At 37.5% G+C, this 10,776-nt stretch overlaps 1 protein-coding gene across 1 annotated transcript; it reads right to left on the reverse strand.

The window, feature by feature from the left end:
* Positions 1 to 259: 259 nt before the first annotated feature.
* ZCCHC4 (zinc finger CCHC-type containing 4) lies at positions 260 to 10,716 on the reverse strand. The gene is given in 14 exon segments (XM_082050349.1): positions 260 to 483; positions 2,124 to 2,141; positions 2,143 to 2,266; positions 3,021 to 3,072; positions 3,538 to 3,613; positions 4,230 to 4,351; positions 5,454 to 5,554; positions 6,056 to 6,206; positions 7,748 to 7,820; positions 8,131 to 8,211; positions 8,726 to 9,001; positions 9,544 to 9,626; positions 10,232 to 10,350; positions 10,584 to 10,716. Coding segments are annotated over 14 exon segments (1,479 nt in total). The 5' UTR covers positions 10,663 to 10,716; the 3' UTR covers positions 260 to 359.
* Positions 10,717 to 10,776: the final 60 nt, after the last annotated feature.

A 10,776-nucleotide genomic window follows, 5' to 3' on the forward strand; every position in this document is an offset into this window, starting at 1 on the left:
AACTCACGGAGCTTGGATTCCTAAGAAGCTGTGCCTTCCCATCACCCACACTCCCCTGCCGCAAGTCCCCCAGTACCTACCAAAAAAAGTGTCCACCAGTTCCTCCTGCCTTAACTTCAGACTCACATTAAATTAGCCCAATAGCTAATCCTAAACACAAAAGATGGCTACATTATAAAAATACATGGTAAGGGTGTGGTTTACTTAGCTTTTTTCTGTGCCACTAATGATGTATAATAAAATAATAGTCACATTTAATTCAATCAGGTTTTATTTTGGATGTTATTTTTAAGATTTTTTTTAGAAAATTGAGTCAAAGGCTGGCCATAAAAAATTCACTATGTACCAAGCAAGCAAAATCATGTCTTTTTTTTCTTATTCTTCACCTTCTTCCTGAAGAATATGGCATGCTTCATAGCTGAGCTTTTACAAATCCCCATCTTCACCCTCTTTAGAATTTTCTGCCTTTGCTTTTTGTCAGCTCTGTAAAGTAAAAAAAAAAAAGGAACACACAGATTACAACAAAATGGAGAACATACTTCTACATTTACTGGTATTTTAAATAATCTGTCCATGTAAGTAGACGAGCTCAAAAGTACTGTCACAAAAAGTACAAGGAACATTCCATCTTACAGTGTTCGGACATTTAATCTTCCTGAAACTGTTTGTCCAATTTGTTGCCATAATTTTTCATTTATGTACTTATTCAGCATTTACTTTTAAACAGATGCAGAAAACTTAAGAAATGCCACTCATCAAGTATGAAAAGCACACACAGACTTTTGTGCTCAACATATAATGCATGAATATATAATAAAAAAGGCTTAGAAAGTACATAAACTTTAACATCACAGAGACTCCTGCAAATAATACAGGACCTAAATATAACTAGCAAGTAGATTGTTTTGTCTCTGACAAAGGATGTATTGAATAATTTAAAAAAATAAAACATATAGATGTTTTTATTACAAAAAACCCCTAAGTTATCTTCTGGAATAAATTAGCAAAAGAAATGATAGCCTGAAAGAATTGAACCATTCCAGTACAAAATATCCTTGACAGAAGAAATAGATGAGGTTTCATTAATTTTAGTATCCTTTTGACATTTTTAAGCAAAGAAAAAAAAAATCCAAACATTTAAGGGAGGAAATTTTTAAAACTATAAACGTAAAATGAAATACTGCTACCTTTTAGCACCCAATAGTCCATAACTAAAACTCAGATTAACGTCCCAGCAGCACATGAAGGAATACCACACCTGTAGTTCTCCACCATCCAGCAGGCGACTCTCCTGATGCTGACCCAAGAGGTGAACTATCTGACCCTCGCTATGCAACAGAGGTACATATTTTGAGAGGGAAGATTTGCGTTACCACTGCTACAGCCATTCAATTCAAGAACCGTAAACTAACCCACACAATCTGGAGATTGTGTGTGAGCCAACTACCCCAAACTGGAAAGACTGAGCCAACTGCTGGATCATCTCTTAGCAAAGCCTCATTCCTCTTCTCAGTTCCATCTGAAGACTATCACGCACATTTTGTTTTTACTTTTGATACACACAAGTATGTGCTTGTGTATGTTACAGAATCAGAATCATGGCGGAATAAAAGTACTTAATGTGACCCTCATGGATACAGACCTTACATGGTAGAGATTTAGAACGTACTACAGAGAGCACCTGAAGTACCAGAAGGAAAAAAGAAAATAATGCCACAAAAAAGCAAAAGAGACAGGAAGCAATAAAAAGTGTAGTGTCTCCTTTCTCTGCCCTTTCGTGAGGAATCCAAAGGGGATAAAAGTGTTTAGTTACTTTAATTTTGAATCTTCTTGACAGAGTTACCCCAGAGTTACACCATTCACCATGTTTGGGATCCATATAAATCAGTTTTGAAAGAAAATCCACAGCTAAGGAACTGCGAGCCAGATGGGATGACCTGCCTGGTGTTCAGCAGATTCTCCTTCAGTGTGCACTGCCCAGCTATCCAGCACGTGGACAACATTGAAAGCTGACATCGGCACCCAAAGCCCAAAACCACCTCTTTCTAAATCTTTTCCATGACACAAGATCTAATCTCAACTGAATGCTATCTTTGATTATATTAGTGCAACATCACACTTACTGGCAAGCTGCTCTGGCACGAGAGGCTGGGACAGGCACTGCGTTTGTGACCAGCCTTGCCACAGACGAAACAGCCCGCGTCAGTCTTCTCACAAGTGTGGGTTTGGAGGGCACAGCAGTTGCAAACGTTACAGTGAAACCAAGCTGCAAAGTAAGTAACATGATTTATGATCTTGAAAAGGTTTAAAATGATCATTCTGAAACTAAGCTTTAAATAAAGGCTATATTACCAAGCTTTTAATTTTGCTTTAGTTTTACAGAGATGGATGTAATCAGTTTCTGGTCCCTTACCACATTTCATGAGGCAGCTAGGCACGTCCTTCATTGGATATACTGTGCAACTATTTCAATATAACTGAATTATTCTGACATTAGAACTATTATCCTGTATGTGATTTTAACATAAAAAATAGTCCATATGTTAAAATTGACTTAAAAATCGTGATTTCTGTAATGATAGCAAAAATGACCGCTTCAGCTATTTAAACAACAGCTATAAATACAAATGCATTTGTGTATGAAACGATTTGATCATGTCCTCACAAATATTTTAGCAATAGCCTACTTGTTTATAAAATTCTAATGAAAAAGTTTACAAAATCAGGAAATACTTATATGACAAATCAAAACATTTAAGTTTTCCTGTAACAAATATAAATGGGATTTAGGACACCTTGACAAGAATTTACCAGCTTCCACACACTGCAAATATACCTAAGTTATCGAATGGCAACTCATGTGAAATTGAGATTTTCCCTTTACTATACGTCTTCTGAATTATTACATTTTATTTCTTTTACAGAATATTTTCTCTTCTGGTTTGTCATCTCAGTTTCTTTGGACTATAGCTTAAACAGCAAGTGTACTTTTATTTAGAAAAGTGTTTTTCAGTACTTACAGGGTTTTACACATTTTTTGCAAAGAACACAATGTTTCCATCGTCTGCCGTCCTATAAAAGGTGAACAAATGCATTGTTTCTTTGTTGTTTTAAAAAATCACTGATTCTATCTTAAAACTGAACTACTGATGTATAGTCCCCTGTACTTACAGAAACGGGTGCTCTGTAGGAAGGACTGTAACTTAAAAACAACAGTCCTGAGAACCTGTGACAACCACAGCAAAATGGCTGTATATTGAAGCTGGCAAGTTCTACAGCTTCCAACATATAAGAAGAAATGTGTCAACAGACACTGAATACAGTACAGTGTCAGTGGCAAGCACCAAACTTTTCCTGTCCTCTTTCCAACACAAAGGCATTTGGGAAACAGAAATTAATACTCAGTGGGTTATTAATTATGTCCCAAGGAGATTAATATCAGAATATCAGAATAGCTTTTTACCAGAGCAAGAATTACAGAAGTTATTATTTGACTACTGTTAAAACTTCTATCCAGAAAGAAGTCAAAATACTTACTTTTGACGTACATGTATCGCAAATCTCACAGTGTTGATTACCAGAACTAACATACCGCTGACAAATAGCACAAAACCTGGAAAAAAATTATAAATACATTTGTCCACTACGTGCTCAAGAAGCAACATAAATGAATCTTATACAAGCTAAACAATAAATATAAGGATTGCAAAATCACTTTGCTATATTAAAAGATAATGGTTTTTATGCATAAAATCACCACTTAGGCTCCAAGCCTCATAATCATTTAGACACAGTACATCCAAATAGTAAAATACAGGTGGTTGAATTCAAATTAGCAACACTGTCAGCAGTAAATCAAACCAAATCCATTTATTTGTCCTTGATGCTTTTCTTGGTGTTTATTTTATTAATGGCTCAACCAAGCAGATTATCAGGGATAGCTGTAAACCTGTCTCTCATACGTGTACACATTTCTTACGGACTAGCTGAGGAATCACATCATTCCACACTGGAAAACATAAACCTTTTTTTAGGTGTTCAGCTCTCCTACACACTGTTTATAGAACACGCAACCTTAGAATGAGACAGAGAAATGTGTTCTTGAGCCCTGCATACAAACATTAGGCATGACAATACTGAACAGCACCATCCCAAAGTCCTTTAGAGACTTCATGCCCTAATAAGAACCATCATACTCTTTCAGTCGCTTGAGCATTAACACATCTTACCTGTAACCCTCTTCCACAGGAAGCACAATCATACTTGGGGTGATGTTTGTGAAGATACGAACAGGGGACTGTCTACGACCTGTCTTGCCATGTTTATAAAGTGCATGATTATCATAGTCTACCTAGAAAAACATAGAAAAGAGTCTTAAACTGAATGCTAAGCATAGGCAGGACTACTGACGTAATTATTATCTTTATATGTACCTTATGAAATTTTCTTTTTCATATAAAAGACTCTAGTCCCAAATTAGATTACAAATTCAACAGCAAATATTCTATCTCATTTATTTTTGAACTTGTGCAACCATAGTATCAGAAACCCATTAAAGAACTAGAACTGTACTGTTTGGTCTGTCTGGTGGTACCAGAGCTCACATGCACCTCAACCTATCTCAGAATAATCACAACATAGCAAATCCAATCAGCACTGCTTTTTCTGGCACTGCCCTCAGAGACTTGTCACACACATTCTCATGTCTGAACACCAGCAGCAATGCAGAGTCTGGCCTAGTATGAGCTTCCAATTTTCTTCCACAACTTTCCATTCTACAAGACACAAATATGTTGTCTGGAACATCCATGTCAAGCATTATGCAGAACTGTTTTTTGGGAAAATAAAGCTTAAACATCATGAATACACGATTGGTCTCTTCAAAGTCACTGATGAACGTGTTCTCATGTTCTTAAATAACTTACCGAATGGATACAATATTGGAGAAGCTGATTAGTGCTTTATCACTGACAACTTCATTTACTACGTAATTCCAAAAAATGTCCATTGCTGTAATTCTACTCTGGTTCCAGCAGTTTTGGAGATGAAAGACCTTTTTTCTTTTTTTGGCCAGAGCTGGGCGCATTACCCACTAAGCTATTGCCATTTCAACATCTGGGAAAAATTAAACACCCTTCTTTGAGTTACCTGTCACCTCTGCAATATGCACCTGTCAAAATCAGTACAAATTTTATCACACTGAAAACCTGGCAGAAGAAATGAGCTAATGGACAGGTGAGTTAAAGGTACATAAACTGTAGGAGTGTGACAAAGTTGTCAAAGGTATGACTACTACAAATACAGAATCTGGGGTTCACATGATGAGCACCACAGGGTTTGCAGTGCCTTCAGTGCAGTCGGCCCATCTACAGAAGCTGTATCTGCTTGCATTTGTATTCCTCTTCACATTGCACATGACTGAAATTTAGCAGATTCACTGTGTTCAGTTATACCTGGTAATCCATCATACTGAAGCTGGGGAAAAATTCCAGAATACGAGACTCAAAGAAGTATGGAAATATCCAGAACATTGGCATCTCTTGGTTGTTAGGACCTAGTAATTAAAAGACTCAGATGGACATTAAAGAAAAATAAGGCACATGAAGCATGAAAGAATGTACGGTAAATATATAAACATACATATGTATGTCATTCTGGGGATAAGAACTAGTTCCTTTAGGTGACAAAAAGTTTTGATATATTTCATATATGTGGAGCTGTAAGCTCCACTGAACTAACAGCTCTTGTCACCTGCCTACCTTGGTAAGAAATGGTACTGGTTTTATAGTTCTTCCCTGCCTTTAAAGATCATTCTAATTGCAAAGCAGATTTTTAAACAATCTGTAAAAATTTTTAAGAGAGATGTAGAAAATTTAGTATTGCTAACCTAAAAGTATCAGGAGAGTATATTAGATACATGGTAGCTCATCTTTAGAAATTATAACATGAATGCGTCCACATCCACCTGAGTAGCAAGAATCACAGATTTTTAAATAGGTACTTTTTCTTACAGTGATGTTATGGCTGAACCCACCTATCTGGCTGTAATACGTACCTTCTTTTTCTGTCTCCTTCCACATTGCCATCAGTTTTTTAAAACTAGAAGCCAGTGCTTCCACTAAACCTCCAAATGGGGGATCAGTTACCATAATGAGTCTTTCACCATTGTCTTGATGTAAGAATTTCCTACAAGTTTCATGTGCAGCCTGTAAGAAACAGAGGTTAATTTCCAGAAATATACATTCAAGAAGTTTAAAAAACATATTGTATTTGGTAATAAAATGATTGTTTTGGAAGTTCTAGCTTTGAACATGAAAGTTTTTTCCTCTTGTGGAGGTGAATTTTGTCTTGTACAGCATTTAAAACCAAAACAAAGCATGTAAGTAGATTTGATGCACCTGTTCAGTCAGAAACAATGTTTTCATGGCAGATGCAGTTCGAGCTTCCTAAAATAGTCTTCCTCCTAAGGGTACTAAATTTAATTTGGAAAAAATATGTTATTCATTCCAAGAAAGCAAAGTTAAGGCTCAGAATACATTTTATTTATGCCCTTTAATTTTATTCTGTAAAGCATTACCAAAGTAACGGGAAAAATTTCTGTCCACTGAAAACTGGTTCAACCCATACTGGTTATAAAAATAGATTATGGTTAAATTTTGGCAATTCAACCCGCACTCTATTATTAAAGGAAATGTGAAAAGTAATGGAGTCGTTGCCATTGTGCAGTGTTCTCTCATCTATTACTTAGATTCTATGGCATTCCAAGCCCAGATTTTTAACACTAACATGCATTCAAAGTGCTGCAATTCAGTCCCTGAGTACACTGCAATACAGTGCCACTAGAGGTGTCACCTTTTCACACCTGGAGAAGAACACTACCAAACTTGAATACACTAATGGACAAAAACAATTGAGGAGTAAATATTTCAGACCAGCCTCCTATTTCATTCTAGCAATTCTTTTGTATTTTCAAGATCCCATTCAAAATTAGGCTTTAGAATGTAGATAATTTTCAGATTTTTTCTAGACTATGAAAGGTATTAAAATAAACATGTTTATGCAAATCAGCAAGTACTTACTAATAGTGGCAGGGGAAGAGTGAATATACTACTGGGATAAATGTTTGAAATTAATGTTTAAGATTGAATTACACTGTGATTCTCTGTACAAAGCTATGAGAGATGTCCTACTGCAGCTGCAGGTTTCCCAAACTTAAGCACTTAATGTGACATATAAAAAGAAACAAGAAATTCGGCATTTTTTTAACCATGACACTAACTCAACCTCATTTTATGACAACATTTTATGACCTTGCTTGACTGGAATCAAGCAAGAAAACCTCCTCTCCCCTCCCACCTCAAGTACCAGTGAACACGTCCCATGGCATCCACTGCACTTGTAAAGGCTGGGAATAAATAAAACAAATCTGTTGTAGAAACTGAAGAACAGGGCTAATAAATACTCACATAAAAGGTGACAACTGATATAAAATTTTCCTTTTAATAAAAGTGACATTTGAGGTGTTTAAGTAACATTAGTTAGCACAAATTTAATAGTCAATTTTATCTTTGAATCAAGTGGGAAAGAATTACTGAAGAGGCACTGTTGCTCTTTGATTTCCACTACTGTTGACCATTTTTATCTCAGGATAGTTGTTTTCTACTAGACTAGCCATGACTTCCTCACAAAATTCTGCATCAACAACGTGTACTTCTTTAGAAAGCACTCAAGAAATACTTGGCCTTACCTCTCCACCAAAAAAATAATGATTAAACATGTTGTAGTGGCAGAATTCATCTTCTGTGTAAAACTGTGAATACCTGTAAAATAAGTTTTAAGTGGTAGGAAAGTGTAAAAAACTTCTTGCCTTCCCTAAGAGGCATTAACAGTGAAAATAAGGCCTTAAGAAAAACAACATCTTTGTGTTCTGATTACTGACAATACATACCAATACTGGGAATTATTAAGTGTAATTACTTCTCTCATAAACTGCATGTCATTTGTCTATGTGTGCAAGAACAGACGCAGAGATGGGAAAGGGGAAACATCCACCAATTTATCTTTTAAAGCAGTAAGAACACAAATCTTTGTACGTACTCTTCAGACTGAAAAATATTTATTGAAACATACCTAAAATCAATATCTAGCAGAAGGCTTCTAACCCTGAAATCTTCTTCTTGTGATGCGGTCGACTGGATCAGTTCATGAAGCCTGAATTATAATTGGAGCAAAGAAATTTAAGAAATTCAATGGCTTCAGAAATTATCTTGCAAGACAAGAATGTCTGGTACTTTACTAAACCTAAAACCAAACAGATAGAGAAAATGAAGTAATTTGAAATTGGATCATTCCATGTGTCTAATTATTCTAAGTTAGAAAAATATGGTTGTCTTAAAAGATGAAAGGTCAGTAGAGCCTACCAGGCTCCATGAACAAAACAAGACCCCAAACATAAGCAAAGAAACTCACTGTCATTTCTGTAAGGAACAAAGCAAGACTAAATGTCTATGTGCATTTGTGTGTGTATTAGTTGCAGTACAGCTACAGTCTTCTGTATCTTACAAGCTCAAAGCAAGACCCCAGTAGATGCCTGGGTAATCCCAACCAATTAAAGCATAGTTAACCTCTTACTACGGGAGAATCCTTGATTTTTAAAATATTAGTAAGCCACACAGTCTTAAGACAGAAACATGATTTGAAAGAGTAACAATTCTCACTGATTTACCTGGGTGTTCCAACAGAGAGCACTCGTCTGAATCCTAAATCAATAATAAGATCCAGTAGGAACTGGCAACTTCTGTCTGTAAATAAATACTGTGCATTTGTTTTTTTATTCTCCAACGGATACAGAAGTTGACTGGGACTTTTTAACTGAGCAGTGGAGATATTACACAGGAACTGGTGATCTGAGTGTTTTTCCCATTCTGCTGGCAATAGCAATTGCTGGCATTCCTGGCAAAACCTCCTCTTTGATAATGGCAACTGAACAAAATTCTTGTACCTTTGAACACAAACAACACAGAAAAAACTTTGAAAAAGCCTCCCCTGCAAGCAAGCGTATAATATGCTAGCCAAATATACTGAGAGTCCCCATAACATAACTGGATTACTGCGTGAAGACTCGACATCAACATCAACTACCAGTCAGGAGTCCTGTATGTTTATATACAAAACTTGTAACTGTATTGCTTTTGCTTCTTTTCACAATGTTAAGCCTGTTACTTTCACACAATTAAGTCAGGAATGATTTTTTTGAACTGAAACTGCTACTAACCAGTTGTTAGCATGTTATAATCACTAACATAAGAACAACTATCTATAAATGCAAAAAAAAAAAGGATACAGTTTCTAGGTTGAAAATACTACGCTGTCATTAAACACTTCATGCTATTTTCCCATCACAGTCAACCAGTTCATATTTTTCCAAATCCGTGTGGCATGTCTTCATGTTTTAAAGAATCCTGAAATACGCTCTCTACATTCAGAGTACCTAAACTTGCATTATTTGATTTTTTTACTAGAAGAAAACATACATAACAATACCTTTCCACATTCTGCCTGTGTGTAAAAGAAGGCTGATGATTTCTATTATATTCTTCACGTGCTGCAAGCCTAGTTTCTGACACCTGTAAAATTTATGTATACAAAAAGTTACAAAATGAACAGATATCATTCTGTATTGTACCTCAATATTAAACAAAAAGGCTGCAAAGGTCTCATGCTTTACTCCGCATAGAAAAATTATCCCATTATTTGGATTGTTGTCTCAGAAGAACAAGCATGACTGCAGCACAGAAGCATGCTGCGTAACATGAGCATCATGCCGATCCTCACCATCTCGCTATTTGTATGTCTCATTGCTTGCCTATATCCACCCAGATTTTCTGTTTTGATAACGGAACACGATGACATCTTGAGATAAGAATCAGAACTATTTTTATGTTCTTCAACATTGCATAGTACTGGCAAACTCAATAACTTGAATACCTAAGTGTTTTGGCAATACAGCAACAAATTCCACTTTTGCTCAAAACATACACAGCCTTCCTTGAAAGTTACATTTGAAGCGCGTTCTCCTGACAGAAATAAGTGCTCTGCTAAATACAAATGTTAAACAAAGTTTACAAAGCAGTAATTGCCACAGATTTCCAAAACAAAATATACGTTTGTTTTGTTAAACAGAAAAAGAAATTCCCGGTATTTACCATAGTCTTAAGCAGCGCTCTCTTACCTTCTCATCTTCCCACTGGAAGAAGTTACAATCTTTTCTATCCCTACAAGCCGAACAAGCATAAAACCTCCTTCCCTCCTCTTTTCCTTGGCTGGTCTTTACAAACAGGAGAGCGGGACCTAAAGGACAAACCCAATTACACGTCGACAGGCGGGACACGAGCAGATGTGCTTTAATGCCCCCGCTGCAAGCGTCGGGCTTCCAGGATGAAGCACCAACAGCAGCTGCTGTGCAGCACAGCGGCCGGGCCGAGCGGCAGGGCCGCTCAGGGGAGTGTCCGACCGCACTCCTGGGAGCTGCGGCCACTTCAGTCAGACCCGCACCCCATCCCGCCCGAGCGGCCCTTGCTCACCGTGCGGGCAGCGGGGGGCACCGGGCACCGCGCCGAGCAGGGCTGGCCAGCCCGGGCCCTCCGCGTCCCCGGCCGCCATGTTTCCGCCGCCTTCCCGGCAGCCCTCGGCCGCCCTCGCTCCCCGCCGGGCACCGCCGCCGCCCGCAGGGTAAGGCAGCACTGGGGCAGGCGGCGCCCCCCAGCGGTGCGGCGG

The sequence above is a fragment of the Streptopelia decaocto genome (genome assembly GCF_964273445.1).
Source record: "Streptopelia decaocto genome assembly, chromosome: 4".
Classification (NCBI taxonomy): Eukaryota; Metazoa; Chordata; class Aves; order Columbiformes; family Columbidae; genus Streptopelia; species Streptopelia decaocto.